Raw genomic sequence first — 19,132 nt, 5'->3', positions numbered from 1 at the left:
GGCCCACAAAGGGCCTCGGGAGTTTCAGCAGAGAGAGCAGAATCCTGCAATTTCGTGGTTGGGTGCAGAGCCTCCTCCTGGGCCCTCCAGGCCCTCCACACTCATAGGTACAGTCACAATGACCACACAAGCAGAGCACCTCCCAGCCTGGGAGAGAGAAAGGAGCGGTCAGGAGAGGTGAGGAGAGTACTGGAGCGTGGGCTGACCCAAGAGGCAGAGCAGCAGCCTGGTTCCTCTGAGCAGGGCGGGCCCCCAGCCTCTCCTGGCAGAACCTGGCTGCATGTGCCAACTCAGAGTCAGCCACGCCTATCCTGCCCGACAACCCTGGCCAGGGAGGAAGCTTCAGCTCCTCTGCCTGGGCCAGAGGCCAAAAGGGGGCCTGTGTGAGGTGAGTTTGGGGTGTTCAAAGGAAGAAGGAGCCTGGCTGCAGCCCCCTGGGGCAAAGGGAGTCCCAGATTACATCCTGGTTTGGGCTTGGGGCTCAGAACTGGGAGGTGATGTGAATAAATGGGAATGACACTTGAGATGAATCCAAGTCGAGTGCTGGTGCCAGAACTGCACTGGGTCTTTGCCTGGGAAGAGAAGCTTGAGGAGGCCTGACTTGCTGAAGAGAGGGGCTTGCAGGCCCCCAGGGCCAGTAGAGGTTTAAGTACTAGGTCTCAGGGAAGCCCCCAGAGGACAGGACTAGAAGGGTGCATCCTGATTTAGGAGAAAGAGGAGATGTGAGGGCAGAGTGAGGACCCCTCATGCTCTCCACCCCCAGGCTAGGGTTCCAAAGTGAGGACTGCCAGTGTGGACTTACTCATCCCTGAGCAGAAGGGAAACTGAGGAGGGCTCTGACAGGTCTGGGGGGAGTGGGGGGCAGTGCTCCTAGTGGAGGATAGGAGGACTGGGGTGAATGCCAGATAAAGGGCTTGAGGGATGTATGGGGAGGGGCGGGCTCTCCAAAGTACTGAAGTCCTGAGCTCAGAATCAGGATACGAGGCCACCCAGGCCTGGTTGTGCTGGGAGGAGGGCTTCCTCCAGAAGGGTCCACCTGGTTTCTGCCAGGCTCTCATATTGGCTTTACCAGCCCTGGAGGCCTGGGTGATTCCCTAGTGGGACCAGCACCCCTCCTCCTCAGAGGCCCTCTGGGGGCTCTCCCCCACTCAGAGCCCAGCTCTCCCAAAGAGTGGTGGGCAGCAGGATCCCCAGACTTTCCCTGGGGTTCTCTGAGCACCCTATAAAAAAGGTGTCCAGGCTCAACACACCTGGGTGGGAGTGGGGGGTCCACATGGGGACTCCTTGCCCAGACAGCCCCATGGGAGGCTACCCAAAGAATGGACCCGGCACCTGCCAGCCACTCTGATGCAGAGATCACCAGGCGTTTGGGCTGTGGGGTCTCAAAGGTGAGCTCCCTGTACCCCTTGCTGTGAGTTCTACCCCCCACCCCCAGCCCTTACCAAAGGCGCTCCTGGGGTTAAAAACTTCCCAGCGAGAGGGAAGGGGGCTCTCCTCCTGACCAGGCCCAGGAATCCCTCTCTGAAGACTTCGGGACTCAAGCACCCATCTGCAGAAGGGACATCAGACATGCGGGGAGAGGTGGTTGGACACTGAACGCGGAGGCTCCCTTTCGAAGCAGCCTGGCTGGGCGTCGGACTTGACGCTGCTGTCCCATCCCCAGGGTGATGCCCGATTCCGTGGATCATCACTCCAACCCCAGCAAAGCGCCTACAGGCAGGGCGTGGGGCTGCGCCGCCCTTGGTAATGACAGGGCCTGTGGCTGTGGGTGGCAGTGGTGGAGGAAGAGGGCGGGATCTGGCTATTTCTGGCCGGGGCGCGTCTACCCACCAGGGGCCCGGGTTAGGCGGGCTTCCCAGCCTCTACCTCTGCCCTCCCTCTGGGATCCTGAGATGAGGCGGGGAGAGACTCGGGTTGGTTGGATCGGAGGGGCGGGGTCACAGGCGTGGGGCGGGGTCCTCCGCCCAGCTCCAGCCTCCTCCCAAGGCTGTCCCTTCTAGTCTCCACCTCACTCCACTCGAACCCGCGGCCGCCTGCCTTGTCACCGTGCACGTGTGTCCCGCGGCGCCTAGCTCCTGCCGCGCTGTCCCCTTCCCGCCACGCCGCACGTCGGGCATGGACACGGGCCGGGACTTCCTGACCCTGCACGGTGAGTGCCCAGCTGGTTCGCGGGAGTCCCTGCGTGGGCCAACCCTGCAGAAAGCCACCCTGGCTCTGGGCGGAAGACCCCTAGTGCCTTCGTCTGCCCTCCGCCCCGCCCCAGGCCCGCCCCTCGGCCCTTTTGTCACTTAGGGAAAATCTCGGCCCAGGACTCAGGGCGGGACTGCCAGGAAAGACCCTGGGCGTTTCCAGTCCTGTCCCCCAGATCTAACCGGGGGTCGGGGGCAAGGATGCGGGTCTGAAGACTTCCCTGAATACTTTCCCCGGGTCCCCTTAGCCTCTGGGATTCCCTTTTACCCCAGTCACGGTCACGGGAGGCTGGGATCCAGGGTGCAGCACGCACGGAGGAGTTGAAGAGGGGAGGAACTGGCATCCGTGAATAACCAAGTTGTCACCCAGTCCGGGCCGCCAGGAGAAGCTCCCCAAAGCCCAGGCGTGCCTGGACCGCGTCAGGCCTCGTGGGTGTGGCGGGGTGTGTGTGTGTGTGTGTGTGTGTGTGTGTGTGTGTGAGCGGGGACGTGGGGCCAGGACCTTTGCAAGGTTGGCGGAGGTCGCGCGGTGCGCCGTAACTGACCCCAGCAGAAGTCATAGTCAGCGATGCCCAGTGTGGGGGAGCAGCCCGATCCCTCCATCTGCGCACCCTCCTGGCAGGACAGGGCCAAGTCTCAAAGTCTCAGCTGGAAACGCCTGAGCTTCCACCCTTTGTCCAGCAGAGCTCTGTCTCTTCCGACCCGGGACCGGAGTCTGGGCCAGCTCCTTGCCCTAACGTTGTCTCTCCAGGAGGGAGAGCAGCCACGGGCTCCCGACTGTAGGGGCCTGGAGGTCTTATGGCTGGACAGCCCCCCCCAATCTGGACCTGCATCTTTTTGCTGCAGCCTGGGGGATTCACCTACTCTTAGAGAGCTTACTCGGCTGTCCCCACCCCCCAATCGTCAGTCAGCTCAGCAAACCCCGCCCCTCTCACACCAATCACGGCTTAACCATAACTTCCTTGGCCTCCTAGTGCCCTTAGGGTTAGAGACTTTAGTGCCCACTGCCCATCCTTCTAACCCATACATAGAAATAACAGTTGGGAAAGGGAAACGCAGAGCCCTACAGCTGCCCACTAGAAACTCCTGGAAATCAGGGGAATGCAGAGATGTTCTCATCTGCCCGTCCCAGTGTTTCCCAGGTGGCCGAGTCCTGGTCTGGGAGGCCCAGAGAGACCCTGCTCAGTGCCTAGAGCTGTCGCCCTCATACCAGTAGCTGCAGCTCCTCAAGGCAACCTTGTCCAGCTGGGTCGTAGGATCCCCCCTCCTCCCAATGCACTGGCAGCTCAGAGGACCACACTGGAGACCTCTGTGTTCTCGCATCATCCCTTATCTAGTGCTGTCTACCGGCCCACTGCCACCTCTGCCATGCCTGCCTCACACGTCAGACCGCCTGAAAGCCCTCTGGCCACCCGGGGACTGCAGCCTCAGCTCCTTTGTCCTTTGTTCTGTCTCTCCCCGCTGGCGGCCCTGGGATCTTCCCTGAGAGGAGGCTGCACAGAGGCTCATCCAGCGCCTTCCAGGCCTGTGGCAGGGGCTTGGCCACCTCGGCCCGGCCCCCGGTTTGAGACCTGCCTCCCGCATATCTGACTCTGTCCAGCCCTTCCTGCAGGGCTGCCGTGAGCCTACAATCCCAGGCCATTTGCCTGGAGGCCCTGCCACTTCTAGCTCATCACCCCAAATTACTTCCCTTGACTGCCTTTTGTCCCTGCTGCAAACCAGGCAGAGAAGCAAGAACGAGTGGAGGGGAACTGGTGGTGGGACGGGGTAGTCACTGTGTCCTGTGCTGTCTGGGGTTGTTTACACTTTCATCAGAGAGTCTGCACCCCTTTTGCATTTCGGGTCCTGAGGCACTGGGCACATGCTGCGGGACCATGCTCTCTGGCTCGACAGCTGGGGCTCTGCTACGGAAAGGCCCCTCTGTTGGCCTGGTGAACTATGGGGGCCCCTGGATATGAAATGTCCCTTCTGTCCTCGCCCCCAGATGCATGCAGAGGCAGCGTAGTATGCCTGCGTGGATTCTGGCAAAATTCCTGGCATGGATTTTCAAGGTCATGTCTTGGCTTTTTCATCTCAGACAAATCCCTTGATTTCATTGTGCCTCAGTTTCCTCATCTGTAAAAGGGGGGATAAGGACACTACCTACCTCATAGGGCTGCTGTGAGGACTGAATGAAGTAATACCCATAAGGCAATTAGAACAGTACCTGGCACCCAGCCTGTGCCGTGTTCCCCCAGGAGGCCCATCCCCCAAGTGACCATGCCCTGCGAGTTGCTTGCCTCATCCTTTGGGAGATGAGGGTGTGCCATTAGGTAGTCCCTAGCCAGAAATAAATGACTAGAATTGGACTCGGGAATCAAGGGGCCCCTTCCCAAGTCTGAAGCCCTCTGACTGATGTTTCAGGCCCCCAGCCTCCTCCTAACTCACTTCCTCTGCTTTCTCCGCTCTGGCCAGGGCTGCACTGGCTTCTCAAGCAGGTCCCCAGATGTGCCAGAAAGGACATAACCTCCCAGGGCTCTGCCCTCGCTGAACACATCACCCCCCACTAACTTTTCCTAATCCTTCCTGCTCTGCTGTAAGAACTGGCATTTGTACAAAGTGGAAGGCAGGCTATAGGAAGGCCCTGGCTTCACCTTGGTCTCTGGAGACCTGGGCGCCAGTCCTAGCTTTGCCGTATATTGTGACCCTCAGCAAACCGCTTTGCCTCTCTGTGCCTGTTTTTTTACCTGCAGGATTGTAGTACCCATTTCACAGAAGATGTGAGGATAAAGCACCAACAGGCATAGCAGCTCTAGGTTGGCTAAAAAGCAATACCCCCAAGAGATCATGGTTCCAGAACCATCATAGCAAGTTGGCGTGGCCAACTCCCTACCCACCTCAATTGTTTCAAAGTTTTGTTTTGGGGGTTCCAGGCCCACACTGCACAGGCACACACTGATCTGTACCTTTTTTATGCTGTAGGCCACTTTGGCAGTTAGGTGAAGCCTGCAGACCACTCCTCAAGATCAATCATGTTTCTAAACGCACAAAATAAAATACACCAGGATTCAGAGGAAGCAAATCACATTGAGATGTATTTCTGCCTTTGGTCCTCCAGTTAAAAACCCTTGTATGGTTTCTCTGAAACAGAGGTTCTCCTTACACTCTGCTCCCCGCCCCTTTCCAAATGAATAACTTGTCTGTGCCCGCGTTTCAGCTCATCTGCGCTAACACGGGTTCTCACGATTTAATCCCTGTGATATAACTTGAGGCAAGTCACTTTGTGCTTCAGTTTATTACTATTGGTGTGCTTGTCTGTGCTAATACCAGCTTTGCCGGTGACTCACTGTCAGTGTTGGTGGCTGGGGCTGAAGTGAGGCGAACGGAGGGACTATTCAGAGGCAGGGAGTAAGAAGAGAGTGAGTCAGGCCTGGAGCGGGTGGTGTCCTGACCTTGGCGCACAGTAGGGGCTCAATAAATAATTGCTGAGTGAAAGAGAAGTTGTAACTTACATGAAAGGTCCCACTGTTCCTGAGAACACTGGCAGCACAGTTTGGATAAAGTTGCAGTCGTCCTCATCTATTTATCAAAGCAAGCCTGCGTTAATGAACTCATTTTAAGATCAGCATTTTTTTTTTCTTCAAGAATTCCATTCGCATTCGGAACCTTGGAGATTAACCCACTCAGGTGGGGAAACAGAAGGACACAGGCCTGCCTGAGGTTCACAAGCGAGGCAACAGCCAGCTGAGTCACAATGAATTCTTTGAGTAACTTTGGTAAAATATTTGGTTGGCTAGATTGTCTGGCACAGGCTCCATCCCATTCACCGCGGGGCTCTGCAGCCCAGGCCGCCGCGGGCCCTCCTGCACGGCGCCGTTCCTTAGCTCGTCTCGCCCAACCCTTAGCGTCCTCCTTCGGCCCCACAGCTAGGGTTTAGAAGCGAGGCTCAGGCTCTGCCCCCTGGTCAGACTTCGCCCCTACACCACCTCCAAAGTCGAGGTTCCGCCTCTCTCGGCCGAACACAGCCTTTCCAGGGAGGCACCCTCCCCAGGTTTGGCTTCCTGGGTATGGCTCTGCCTTCGTATCGCCTCCCAGGCCCGGCTGTTCCCTCTCTGGCTGTGCCTCGATCCGCTTTCTGGGTTCTGGTTTTCACCACCAATCTGCTTCCTGGCTTATGGATTTGTTCCACTCCGCGGCCGGGTCCAGGCTCCTCCTCCCCCGCCTCCTGGATTCCGCTCTCGCCCCGCCCCCAGGGATTGTTAGTCCAGCCCCTCTGGGACCGGCTCAGGGGCCTGGCTCCGCCCCTTTCAGCCCAGATTTCTCTCTCGCCCCGCCTCTAGGGTTGAGGCTCCGCCCCTCCAACTGGGTTCTAGCTCCTCCCCCACGCCTGGTCTCGGCCCCTGCTCCCTGCTTTGTCAGGCGTCTGGAGTCTCCTGCATTGTCCTGGGCCAGACTCGGCGGGTGGTAGGGACACTGAGGAGTATCATGCAGTTCCAGCGGGGCCGGAGCCGCAGCCGCTCCAGAGAGCTCTACCTGCAGGAGCAGAGCCTCAAGGTGGCGGCGCTCAATGGGCAGAGGATGGGTAAGGGTCGCAGGGAGCGCTGAGATTTGTGGAGGCTGGGACAGCAGCTGGGGCAGGGCCCAGACTACATATATGTTCCTGAGTTCAGGGTCCTGCCTTCCGTCCTTTCACTGCACCTGTTCGGTACTCCTGTGCGTGTGTGACCTACTGTGGGGCTGTGTTTGCAGGGATGGCCTGTGGGGTGAGTACCGGGGGGATTAGTTACCCCTTCGGATATTCTTCAGCCCCTCCAAGGCTCCCTGCTCCTTGCCACCCCTAATCCCCCCACCCCTTTATAGATTAATGAGGCACCGCTGGCTGTGTGGCCTGTGGCGGAACCGGTGTGACTGTAATCCAGCGAGATGATCTGCAAGAGTGTGTGGTCTAGTGTGATGCTGGGCACTGTGTGTGACAGATGTGACAGGGGGCGACCCAGGAGATTCTGTTATTTGTTATGTGTGTGTGGTACACGTTTTCTGACATTACTACTTGTGGCAGTGTGCTGTTGAGTGGTGGCTGCGTCGGGTAATGTTTCCTAGCACTGGCCCTGTGGGCAGGCTTCTGAGTCCTGACTCCACCACCTAACTTCCTCGAGCCTCAATTTCCTCATCTGTAAAACGGGCATAGCGATAGTGCCTTCCTCATAGGGTTGTCGGGGAGATTAAATACATGCGCTAAGAACAGTATCTTGTTCAAATATTAACTATGATGGCGGATGCTATCATTATCATTGTTATGACGATAAGGCACTGTTCGTGGTGTGGCTGTGTGTGACTCCATGGAACAGTGTATATTACTGGGTGGCTCATTGTCTCTTCCAGGCTGTGTGTGACTTTATCTCTGTGTGGCCGTGTGCTGCTGTGGGCCCCAGGCCCAGTTCGTCCCCATTATGCATCACCCTAGGTGCATGGGCAGGATTCCCGGCATCCCCCTCAGCCTCCTACTGGCACCTGCAGCACCCTCTGCACTCCTCCCCAGGGCCACCTTGCTGGGTGCAGCTGGCCTGGGCAGGGGAGTCAGTCAACCCGGGGGCCCCTGAGCTCAAGGCCTCTCACCACCGCCCTTCCATAGGAGAAGGTGCTACAGCCCAGTCAGCGGGGCTGGGTGAGGGGGGCCCATACTTTCTGGGTGCTGCGGTGGGCAGCCCAGAGGCCTCAGACACAAAGGGGCCTCCTATGACGCTCAGAGGTAGAGGTGCCTTCCCAGGTTTCCCAGTGCCCCAGAGGGCTGCAGTCATCAATGCCCACCGTGGGGCGGAGGCCTGTGTTCTGGAAGCCACGTCGGCAGCCAGGGGGCTTATCTCTGCCTGGCTGCAGACAGGGCCACAGCCTGGCTCCAGGACAGGATGAACATGTCATCTCCTCACGGTGTTTTCCAGGACTACAGGGTGGGGCTCACCTTCTACTTTCCAAGCCCTGCCCCATTCCCATCTCTGCTGTGGGCAGTGGCTGACCAAGTGTAAGATGCCCCTCTCAGTTGCTCTTTAGCCTCAGACAGGACTGCGGGATCCCCAGCAGAGGCTGAGGTGACTCTCTCCTCAGGCATCCTGGGGGCGCCCTTCCCCTTCCTCTGGTCTTGAGCTCCATGACAGTTCAGGACATCCTGCCCGTGGGGCGGGGGGGGGGGGGGGGGGGGGGCTCCTCCTCCACTGGGCTTCCCCTGGGGCTGAAGGGGAACTGCTTCCAGCAAGGCAGAGGGGTCTCCTGGAGTGAAGAGACTTGGGACAAAGGTGGGGGAGGGTCACATCAGAATGTCACCTCTGAGGAGGCTCAGAGATGCCTCCTGCAACCCTGTTCTCACCCAGCGCTGATGGGGCAACAGAGGCGCAGACTGGGAAGGGAGTTGCCTAAGCGATAGGGAGACGGGTGTTAGCGCTGGGCTCTGTCTCCACTGAAAGCAGGAGACTGGCAAGGGGAAAAGAGGATGTGGTGACTGAGGCTTACGGAAGTGGTGCAGAAAGTTCTGTGGCTCCTGTGGGTGTGTGCGCTGGCTAGGGAGTGGGAGACAAAGACAAAGTGGGAAAGGCCAGAAGGAGTTGGGGAATCTGGGCTCGGGAAAGAATAGCCTACAGGCCTGGGCATAGGCCCCTCAGACTGGATCCACATGGTCCCTGGGGCCACCACTCTGCTGGAGCAGAGGATAAAGATTGCTGAGGCCACATAATTTTAGTTTTGGTGACAGACATGAGGTGAGATGGCCAACTGGCTCTGAGCAGAGCTGGCTGCTGGACTACGTGTGGCCTGAATATTTACAGATACACACAGATACAGATACAGTGTGATATGCAGATACAGCTATTGGATGTATCTCTTTACATTACAGTGATGGGTTGTTAAGGTTGGGCATCTCTCCTTGATCACACTTGGTACACGGTCTGCTCGGGGGTGAGGGCCCCTGGAGAGCCAGGCCTAGCTTCCCTTTGGTGCCTCTTGCTTGGGCCTGGTAGGACAAAGGACATCGTGTCTGTGGGAGCCCATGCCTCAGGCCAGCCTGGGTCTCTGAGGGCTGCAAGAGAAGCTGCCAAGCTGCCAGGGTTCTTGTCCTCGCTGTGAGGCTGGCCCAGATTCTGAAAGTGCTGCACTCTGATTCAGGGCTACTATACCCAGAGGGGCCCTGGGCCCAGGACACTCAGACATGGGGGGGGGCAAGGAGGGACACGGGCATCCCAGCAGACCAGACACAGGCCACAGTGGGCTCATCTGTCTCTTCTGGGATCAAGGATCAAGACCCACTCAAGCAGTTCCAAGTCAGGGGTGGGGACAGCAGTGGTGAGGGTGGCAGGGATGGGCACAAGGGCCCCACAGTAACCACAGTGTTGACACCAAGCACTGGACCTGCTCTTATCTGGGACCTCTCCAGAATCATCTATCCTCTCATTTAATCTCAGACCTTCCCTTAGAGGGGCATGCTCTTTTAATCCTCGGTTCACAGACAAGGAGGCAGAGGCCCTGCAACATGACGTCCCTTGCCCACGTGACACAGTCAGGAGGGGGCCTGGACCTAGGCACAGGTGATTCCATAGCCACTGGAGTTGGGAGGTTGTTGGGCTCTGTGATGCTCTGGAGTCCGTTTCTGTCAGAGTCTACCCCTCTTCTTTCCTGCCCTGCCTGATCTTTTGGTCCCAGCTTCCTTTAAGTCACTCTGACCCCTAAGTGTGACCACGAGGGGCCCCACTTGTCTTCAGAGCAAGGCTGCTTCCTAGGGGTCTGGTCCTCAGGGGACCGGTGTTTTTAGATTAGCTGCTCTTCTCCTGTCCACTCAGCTGTGGGTGGCAGGACACAGTGTGTAAAGTGTGGCCTTGAGTGGCTAGGCACCCTGGGGTTCACATGGCCTCAGCTGGCAGTCACAGATGACTTCATGGTGTAGGCGGGGCAGGCTGGGGCACGGCTGAAGGAAGGAGAAGTGAACTGGGAGCTGAGGATGAGGCTGGTGAAAAGTAGGCTCCGAGAGGGTCCGGAAGTAGGTGTGGCTAGCACGGGGTCTGGGACAGCAGGGACACTGGAGGAGGTGGCATCTTACCAGCTCTGCCCCTAGGCCTACAGGATGACAAGGACCTACAGGCACTGCTGAAGGGCAGCCAGCTCCTGAAGGTGAAGTCCAACTCATGGCGGAGAGAGCGCTTCTACAAGCTGCAGGAAGACTGCAAGACCATCTGGCAGGAGTCCCGCAAGGTCATGCGCACCCCAGAGTCCCAGCTGTGTGAGTGCCCCGGGGCAGTGGGGTAGGAGGCAGAGTCTGCAACCTGTGCTTGGATGGGAGCACTGATGCTGGCTGAGGGTGGAGGTCCGTCACAGACCAGGATCACAGATAGGGAAACTGAGTCCCTGCCTGGTGGGGCATAGGTCATTCATGCAATCATGACCAGATAGGGGGAAACTGAAGCTGGCCAGCGTCTGGGAGAGGAGTCAGTTAAACTTGAGCTCTGGGCTGGGCTGGAGAGGGCAGTCACGGACCCAGGACTACAGATGGAGATGCTAAAGACTTTTGGGAGTTAGGGGCACATACCCATGACCACGGATCAGGGAAGCAGGCTCAGAGGTAGGGAGGGAGCTGGACAGTGTTATGTGAACTCAGGTATTGGCTCGGGCAGTGGTGGGAAGCAGGAAAGCTGGGCGACTAGGACTCCAGGTCTGGTGAGGCCAAAGCCAGCCCAAAGTCGGGGCAGTTAAGGCCCTTCTGGGTATGAGTGGCTGGGATGTGAGGTGGGGCTGGAAGGAGGCAGCCCTTCCCTGGAATTGGGGCCATAGCAGGGAGAACGGGGCTAGGACATAAAGAGGGAGGCCTCACCTGGGTAGCTTCCCCAAGGGGGTGGGTCTGCGGGCTTCCCAGAAGCCTTAGAAAGGGCCCAGGATCCCAAGGCTCAGGCCTGCAAATGCAGCATGTTCCCTCCAAGGCCTTAGGGAGGAAGCTTTGATGGCTGCTGCCCTTAACGCAAGAATGCCCTAAAAACTGCAAAATGAGAGGCCTACTCTGCACCTTAACTTGGTGGGGAAATTTCAGACCAAGGCTATCCAAGAGATACCCCCAACTTTCTGTGCTGCCTGATACAGTTGCCACTAGCCACCCGTGGTCACTGAGCACCTGAAATGTGGCTAGTGTGACTGAGGAGCTGAACTTTTAACGTTAGTGACTTTTAATGAATTGATCTTTCAATGACCACATGTGGCCGGTGGCTGTTGTATTGGACGGCGCAGAGAGATCACTGCACCTGGGTTTCACGGAGCCCAGACCTCTGGAAACCCTTCACCCTTTCACCCGCCTTTGGCCGTTTGGGGGCGGGCAGGGTCAGCCCACTGGCAGGCGTGAGACCAGGTCCCAGGTAGAAGGGGGACAGGAGGAAGGGGAGGGTCAGCCCACTGAGGGCACCCCAGGACCAGTCTGCCAGGCCTTGGGACACCGGGAAGAAGCCTAAGAAGGTGTGGCCTGCTGACCTGTGGCCTGTGGAGGGGCTGGAGGTGAGGCAGGACAGGAACAGGGTCAGGTGGGGAGAGCTGGGCTGGGGCCTTGGGGCTGTGGCCCATGGAATGCTTCTGAGCAGGGTAGGGTCGGAGGGAATGGAGACTGAAGCACGCTTAGAAAACCCCCTCAGTGCATGTGACCCTGACCTTGCCTCTGTGGCACCAGCCAGGCTCCTTCGTAGGCCTCCTGCGCTGATAGGGAGTTTCCTGTTAGATGCCGGCGGGTGGCAGCACCGTGGGAACAGGGTGTCTTGCACTCTGTGCCCTGCGGGTTCCTGGGAGTCCACCAGCCAGTCCATGTGAATGGTCCCAGTGTGTGCCTTGCACCTGCTGGGGTTTCGGGTGGGGGCAGCAGAGGAGGAGAGACTCAGATCTTTCCAGACCTGCCCTGGTGAGATGAGACCCTTGTACGGGGACGGCTCTGCACAGAGGGGCAGGAAGGGAGTTCCAGCCAGCAGACCCAGTGTGATCAAAGGTGCAGAGGCGAGGACGAGGGAGGGACACGAGTGAGGGGGCTGTACCCTGACAGGAGCGGCTGCAGGGGTGACAGGTCCAGGGTCAGGTGTGTCAGGTGGGGACTGTGGCGGAAAGAGGCTCTCTCCCAGGTCAGAGCCGCTGAGACTGCCCTGGGGCTCCGCTTGCCCGTTGGCTGCTTCCCCTCTGAGAGAGTGACTGTTGTCCTCAGCTGTACTCTACCCTCAGGGACAGTGAGGTCAGGCGAGGGAGTAGTGGGTTACCCCCACCCCAGTTCTCGCTCCCTCTCTTCCTGATTTCTAAGTATCCCCTGATCCTGCCACCTCTAGCCCTCTCACCCCCACCCCCAACTCTGGTTCCCAGAGGCAGAGGAGGCATTATCAGCAGTGAAGGCATCTGGACTTTCTCTCTGGTGCGGGTGGGGGTGCTGGCCGGGCAGCTCCAGGGCTCAGGCTTCCTGTTTTCACTCCCAGCCTGGCTCAGCTGCAGCTGGTGTGGGGCCTAGTGGGTCACAGGAGGCTGTGGGCAGAGGGATTAAGCAGGGGTATCCCCTGAACCCTAGATGGCCCCGGGCTCATGTGCGCTACTCCACAGAGCTTGCAGCCCAGGCCGGGCACATGGCGCACACGTGGGGCCTGCAGCTGGCCAGGAGGTTCTGGGGCACTCAGGGTGTGGGCAGGCACCAGGAGGGGCAGGTGGGCTTCCCGCTGGAGCTGGTCTAGGACCCAGGACAGATGGACATGGGTGGCTCAGGATGGGGGTAGGGCTGGCACAGGGCCTGGTGGGACTGGCGCTCAGCTAGATCAGGGAGGACACATTGGGGATTAGGGAGGGAGGCAGGGCCTTGCTGATCCCTGAAGCTTGGAAGGCTGGGATCAGACTCCAGGGCCCTCCCACCCCAAGAGCCAAATGTTGTCATCTCTCAAACCCCCAATGGGCATGCTCCAGCCTGCCTCTTGGGATCCTGGAGGATGCAGAGCCCTCTTGCACCCTCCTTGCCAACAGGTTCCCTGAGTTCTGGACACCCATTGTCTGAGGGGAAACAGGTCCAAAGTCAAGTCTGATCGGGAGGGGGTGTGGCCTCCTCTCCGTAACAGGCCCCAAGCTCCAGAATGGTCTCTCTAAGAGCCCTGCCCTGCCCCAGTCATCTCCAAGGGGCCCTGCCCCCTACAGCACAGAAGCAGCAGGTCTGGGGTCCCAGGCCTGTCCCCCCTAAAGTCAGGCCCTCTCTGTGTCACTCTCTGTTTGTGTTCATTCTGCCCACTGCAGCTGTGTCTCACATTCCTTCTCCACCTCAGTCTCTGTCTTCTTCCTTTTAGCCCCTTTGCCCGCCCTCCTGCCCATCCTTTCTCTCTGGATCAATGCCTGAGCTCCAGCCCCACCTCTGTCTCTAAACAGCGCCCCCTTCCACTGTGGCCTCGACCACGACCAGGGCAGGAACTGGCCACATGCCTCTCTCTGCCCCCCCCATCCCCTTCTTACAGTCTCCATTGAGGACATTCAGGAGGTACGGATGGGACACCGCACAGAGGGCCTGGAGAAGTTTGCCCGGGATGTGCCCGAGGACCGCTGCTTCTCCATTGTCTTTAAGGACCAGCGCAACACACTAGACCTCATCGCCTCCTCACCAGCCGACACCCAGCACTGGGTGCAGGGTCTGCGCAAGATCATTCATCACTCATGCAACATGGACCAGCAGCAGAAGCTGCAGCAGTATCCTTTTGGTGGCAGTGGGACCAGGCCCGGCCTGTGGATACTTGGCTCTGGTTGTCCCCAGGTCAACCTGGGTATGGAAGACACCCAGCTTGGACCATCATACCAAAATAGCGCAGGCTGGGGGGCTTAAATAACAGAAATTAATTTCCTCACAGTTCTGGAGGCTGGAAGTCCAAGATCAGGGTGCCAGCAGGGTTGGGTTCTGGTGAGAGCTCTCCTTCCAGCGTCCGGTTGGCTGCCTTCTCATTGTGCCCTCACATGGTGCAGAGAGAGAGAGAGAGAGAGAGAGAGAGAGCAAGAGAGAGAGAGAGCAGGCAAGCTTTCTGGTGTCTCTTCTTATAAGGGCACTAATTCCATTACCAGGGTCTGACCTCATGACCTCATCTAAACCTCCCAAGGCCCCATGTCCAAATACCATCATATGTGCCTTCTCTGAGAAGGGCTTCAATATGTGAACTTGGGGGGAACGCAATTCAGTCCATAGCAGAAGAGAAGCAGGGGAAGTGCAGCCCCTTGATGTCCCCCTCTTCCCCGTCTATAACCAGCATGGAGTGGGGAGGCTGAGGGGAGTCACCTGCTTCAATGTCACACCTAGTCTCTGACGTTTTAATTACCTAGTGCTCAAGGTCAAGGCCGAGGGGAGAGGATAGAGGTTAGAGGGAAGTGGAGGCTTAAGTGCCCCATCACAATAATGTGATCAGTGGCTTGAAATTTGCCATTTAATGGCAAATAAGCCTTATAAAATAAGCCTCAAGTGCTGTAGTCTAGTTGGCCAACAACAGTGTTGAAAATGAGGGGACATGTCTTGAAATGTTAACAGAGGTATCCCTGAGTCTCTCGGGGATTTGTTTATTTTTCTTCATTTTCTAAGTTGTCTACAATAAACCCTTTTATAGAAAGAAATGGCTTTTTGTTTTTTGTTTTTTGTTTTTTGTTTTTAAATCTGAAAGTGTTCAAAGCCAGCAAATAGAAAAGAGGCCCGGTACTAGGATGTAACATTTCCTCTCAAGAGGCCGCTGGGTCTTGCCCCTGAAATTTGGATTCTGACAAGTCAGGCCTGCAGGGAGCTATGTGTACAGGTAGGCTCAGTCTACTTGGGCCCAGAACTTGACACTAGGCTCGAACCACAGCTCTGGCTGGGGCCTTAGAGCTATGGCCCCTGGGTTCTTTCCTTACTTCTTGCACAGCTGGATTCACTCCTGCTTGCGAAAAGCTGACAAAAACAAGGATAACAAGATGAGCTTTAAGGAGCTGCGGAACTTCCTGAAGGAGCTCAACATCCAGGTGGATGACAGCTACGCCCGCAAGATCTTCAGGGTGAGGTGGAAGGGAGCCCTGGCAGTGGGGCCCTAGACCCGCGGCCAGGGCCTGCTCTGAGCCTGCCCACCTGGCTGTCCTGGCTCTGCAGGAATGTGACCACTCCCAGACAGACTCCTTGGAAGACGAGGAGATTGAGGCCTTCTACAAGATGCTGACCCAGCGGAAGGAGATCGACCGCACTTTCGCAGAGGCTGCAGGCTCAGGGGAGACCCTGTCAGTGGATCAGTTAGTGAGGTTCCTGCAGCACCAGCAGCGGGAGGAGGCAGCGGGGCCTGCGCTGGCCCTGGCCCTCATTGAGCGCTACGAGCCCAGTGAGAAAGGTGAGGGCCTGGCCAGGGCCTGCCACCTGCAGTCCCAGGGCCACATCAGGCTGGGAGACTCCTGGGGGACTGCAGCCCGAGAGTAGGGAGTTGCAGGAACAGGGCGCCTCAGCCAGCCTCAGGGCCTGGGTCAGTATTTGTGTGTCCCATGAAAGCAGGCAGGTGGGAGACAGGGCTCCTGCATCACTCCCTCCCTCAGTTTCGCTTTCACGGGGTTTTGAGGACCCTTCCGCAGGAAAGAGAGGAGGCTGGAAAGGCAAAGTTTCCTTCCGTCCTTCACTATGCCCATCCCGGGCCCAGCTTTGAGACAGGGCCCTGTCCTGGAGGGGGCTTAGCCTGTAGGCACGGAGGAGCAGGAGGTGAGGTCCTGTCCTCAGGGGCCTCTTAGTGTGGGGGACAGAAGACAGGGCCCCAGGAGGTGGCAGGCCGGTGGAGGGCTCTGACTGGCCCCCGCCTCCTTCCTCCCAGCCAAGGCACAGAGGCAGATGACCAAGGACGGCTTCCTCATGTACCTGCTGTCGGCCGACGGCAGCGCCTTCAACCTGGCGCACCGGCGGGTCTACCAGGACATGGGCCAGCCGCTCAGCCACTACCTGGTGTCCTCCTCGCACAACACTTACCTGATGGAAGACCAGCTCACGGGGCCCAGCAGCACTGAAGCCTACATCCGGTAGGGCCTGGGGGCGGGGCTTGGGCGGGGCAGGGCCAAGGCTTAGGGGGAGCCGAGGGCGGGGCCTGGAGGTCCTAGCTCCATTCTTTGCGCAGGGCGCTGTGCAAAGGCTGCCGCTGCCTGGAGCTGGACTGCTGGGACGGCCCCAACCAGGAGCCCATCATCTACCACGGCTACACTTTCACCTCCAAGATCCTCTTCTGCGACGTGCTTAGGGCCATCCGGGACTATGCCTTCAAGGTGGCCTCGCACGTAGGGAGTGAGGAGGGGGAGGCTAGGGGTGGCCAACCCCTCCTAATCTGTCTGTGGACATCTAGGCGTCCCTGTACCCCGTCATCCTGTCCCTGGAGAACCACTGCAGCCTGGAGCAGCAGCGCGTGATGGCGCGACACCTGCGCGATACTCTGGGCTCCATGCTGTTGGACCACCCGCTGGAAGGTGCCAGTACCAGCCTGCCTTCCCCTGAGGTGCACAGTGGGATGGGGTGCCCAGAGAAGAGGGCAGGGGGTCTGGCTAGGAGGCCAGCTTGGTCTTGACCGGCTGGCCCTCCATCCTTAGCAACTGAAGGGGAAGATCTTGCTGAAGGGGAAGAAGCTAGGGGGACTCCTGCCCCTCAGTGGGGAAGGTGGCCCTGAGGCCACTGTCGTGTCAGACGAGGATGAGGCTGCCGAGATGGAGGATGAGGCAGTGAAGAGCCGAGTGCAGCACAAGCCCAAGGTTCGAGGGGAAGCTGTGGGGGGAGGGCAACCCTGGGGCCCTCCCCCATCATCACCCCTCTCATCCAGTGGGATGCTTACCCTGTCTCCATTCTCTGTGGCTGCCACTCAGACCCTCTGCCCCCCTCTCTCTGTCTGTCTCCCTCTCCCTGTCTCTCTGTGCCTGGGCTCCTGGCTCTCTCAGTGCCCACCTGCCCCAACCTTTGAGTCTAACCTGGGCCTCCCCGTGGCCCCCAGGAGGACAAGCTCAGGCTAGTGAAGGAGCTCTCCGATATGGTCATTTACTGTAAGAGTGTCCACTTCCGGGGCTTCTCCAGCCCCGGCACCCTGGGGCAGGCTTTCTATGAGATGGTGTCCTTCTCTGAGAACCGCGTCCTCCGGCTGCTCCAGGATTCAGGTGAGCGCTGGCCCTGCACCCGAGGGGGCTGTCTGCTCTCTGACCATGGGGCTGGCTGGGGTCTGCCCTGGCTCCATCAGCCTGGGCAGAGCTAGCACTCCCCACTGCCACCAGTGGAGCTGGTGGGAGGGACCTGGGCAAACCTCCACTTCTGACCATCCTCCCCCTGCCCTGCCCCAGGAAACAGCCTTGTCCGCCACAATGTGAGTCACCTGAGCAGGATCTACCCTGCGGGGTGGAGAACGGACTCCTCCAACTACAGCCCCGTGGAGATGTGGAATGGGGGCTGCCAGATCGGTAGGGGCTGCTGGTGCTGAAAGGAGGCCTGCCAGGGAGCAGGAGCCTGTGGGGACCCAAGCAGGGCCAGATGCAGGAATCTGTGGGCTCGGGAGCGGGTGATCTCGATTTGGAAATAGCCGCCTACCAGCAAGGCAGTGTCTGAAACCCCATAGGCAGCCCACTAGTCCTTTGAACTCTGGCACCAGAAATGGAACGTGAGGCTGGCGTGGTGGGTCAGTGAGAACGGCAGTAGGCATTGGACTGGTTCTGGACCCTGCTTCTGCCTCACCGTGGGACTCAAAGTCCTCGTGTGCCCTGAGTAGGCTGGGCTCTAGGGCTGCTGAAGCCAACCCACAGCCTGTGACTGCTCTGTCCTGCCTGTAGTGGCCTTGAACTTCCAGACACCTGGAGCAGAGATGGACGTGTATCAGGGCCGCTTCCAGGACAATGGGGCCTGTGGGTACGTGCTGAAGCCTGCCTTCCTGAGAGACCCCAACTCCGCCTTCAACCCACGTAACCCGGCTCAGGGGCCCTGGTGGACTCCAAAGCGGCTCAGTATCAGGGTATGGCCGGCCACAGAAGGGGCAGTATCCCATGGGCCTCCCTTCCGCCTCATTACCATTCCTGAACCCTTAATTATCCATCGCCTTTCCTCAGGTCATCACAGGGCAGCAGCTGCCAAAAGTCAATAAGAATAAGAACTCGATTGTGGACCCCAAGGTGACAGTGGAGATCCACGGCGTGGCCCGGGACGTGGCCAGCCACCAGACCGCAGTGGTCACCAATAACGGTGCGTGTTGGCTCTGGTCTGGGCCCGCCACTGCCGCGGTGTCCATGCTGCTGACATGATGCCTGTGCCCCCAGGTTTCAACCCCTGGTGGGACACGGAGTTTGAGTTCGAGGTGGCTGTGCCTGAGCTTGCCCTCGTGCGCTTCGTGGTGGAGGATTACGACGCTTCCTCCAAGAACGACTTTGTTGGCCAGAGCACCATCCCCCTGAACAGCCTCAAGCAGGGTGAGTGTCGATTGGGGTGCGGGCATGGCAGGGTGGGGGCGGGCAAGGCCTGGCTTCTCTCGGGCTGGGGTGGCTGTCCCTTGAAGCATCCTCCCTGAGTGACTGGAACTCTCTCTGTGTGCTCCTTCCTGCCCACTCACCTACCAGGATACCGCCACGTCCACCTCTTGTCCAAGAACGGAGACCAGCACCCATCTGCCACCCTCTTTGTAAAGGTGTCCCTCCAGGACTAGGCTTGAGAGTGAGCCAGGCCTCTGTCCACATCCAGGGGCAGGGCAGGTGCAGCTGTTCCAACCTCCTGCTCAGAGCTTGAGGCCCCACGCTGCCTTCAGCTCTAACTTATTGTCCACGCTGCCGCCTTTCCAGGGGCCCGGGAGCCGCTCTGGGCCCTGGGTCTGTGCTCGAGTCGTTAGGAACAACACTGTAGCTCTCTCCACCCTCTGGCCTGCCCTGGGTTGAGGGCTTTTATTAAAATCCTAAGACTAAGTCATGTGGTCTCTTTACCTGCATGCACACCAGAAAATTCCTGTAAAGTGCAC

The 19,132-nt window shown here is 58.6% G+C and overlaps 1 protein-coding gene across 5 annotated transcripts; it reads left to right on the top strand.

The window, feature by feature from the left end:
• The first annotated feature begins 316 nt into the window (after positions 1–316).
• Positions 317–19,073, top strand: PLCD1 (phospholipase C delta 1). Of its 5 annotated transcripts, none has more exons than XM_053930251.2 (15): positions 317–388; positions 10,264–10,428; positions 13,646–13,874; positions 15,065–15,194; positions 15,286–15,517; positions 15,986–16,187; positions 16,283–16,427; positions 16,505–16,654; positions 16,746–16,904; positions 17,141–17,300; positions 17,481–17,597; positions 17,964–18,142; positions 18,237–18,369; positions 18,444–18,593; positions 18,741–19,073. In XM_053930251.2, the coding sequence occupies exons 2-15, from the start codon at positions 10,404–10,406 to the stop codon at positions 18,824–18,826; spliced, it is 2,097 nt and encodes a 698-aa protein (XP_053786226.1). In that variant the 5' UTR covers positions 317–388; positions 10,264–10,403; the 3' UTR covers positions 18,827–19,073. The 5 variants fall into 5 exon arrangements, with proteins under 5 accessions (XP_053786226.1, XP_053786227.1, XP_024421758.2 ...); XM_053930252.1 differs by lacking the exon at positions 317–388 and adding an exon at positions 1,981–2,149 and having other exon boundaries at positions 10,272–10,428; XM_024565990.4 differs by lacking the exon at positions 317–388 and adding an exon at positions 2,001–2,149.
• The last annotated feature ends 59 nt before the right edge of the window (positions 19,074–19,132 follow it).

This window comes from Desmodus rotundus, chromosome 8 (genome assembly GCF_022682495.2).
Source record: "Desmodus rotundus isolate HL8 chromosome 8, HLdesRot8A.1, whole genome shotgun sequence".
In the NCBI taxonomy this organism is placed as follows: Eukaryota; Metazoa; Chordata; class Mammalia; order Chiroptera; family Phyllostomidae; genus Desmodus; species Desmodus rotundus.
This window is presented reverse-complemented; position numbering and strand designations above follow the sequence as displayed.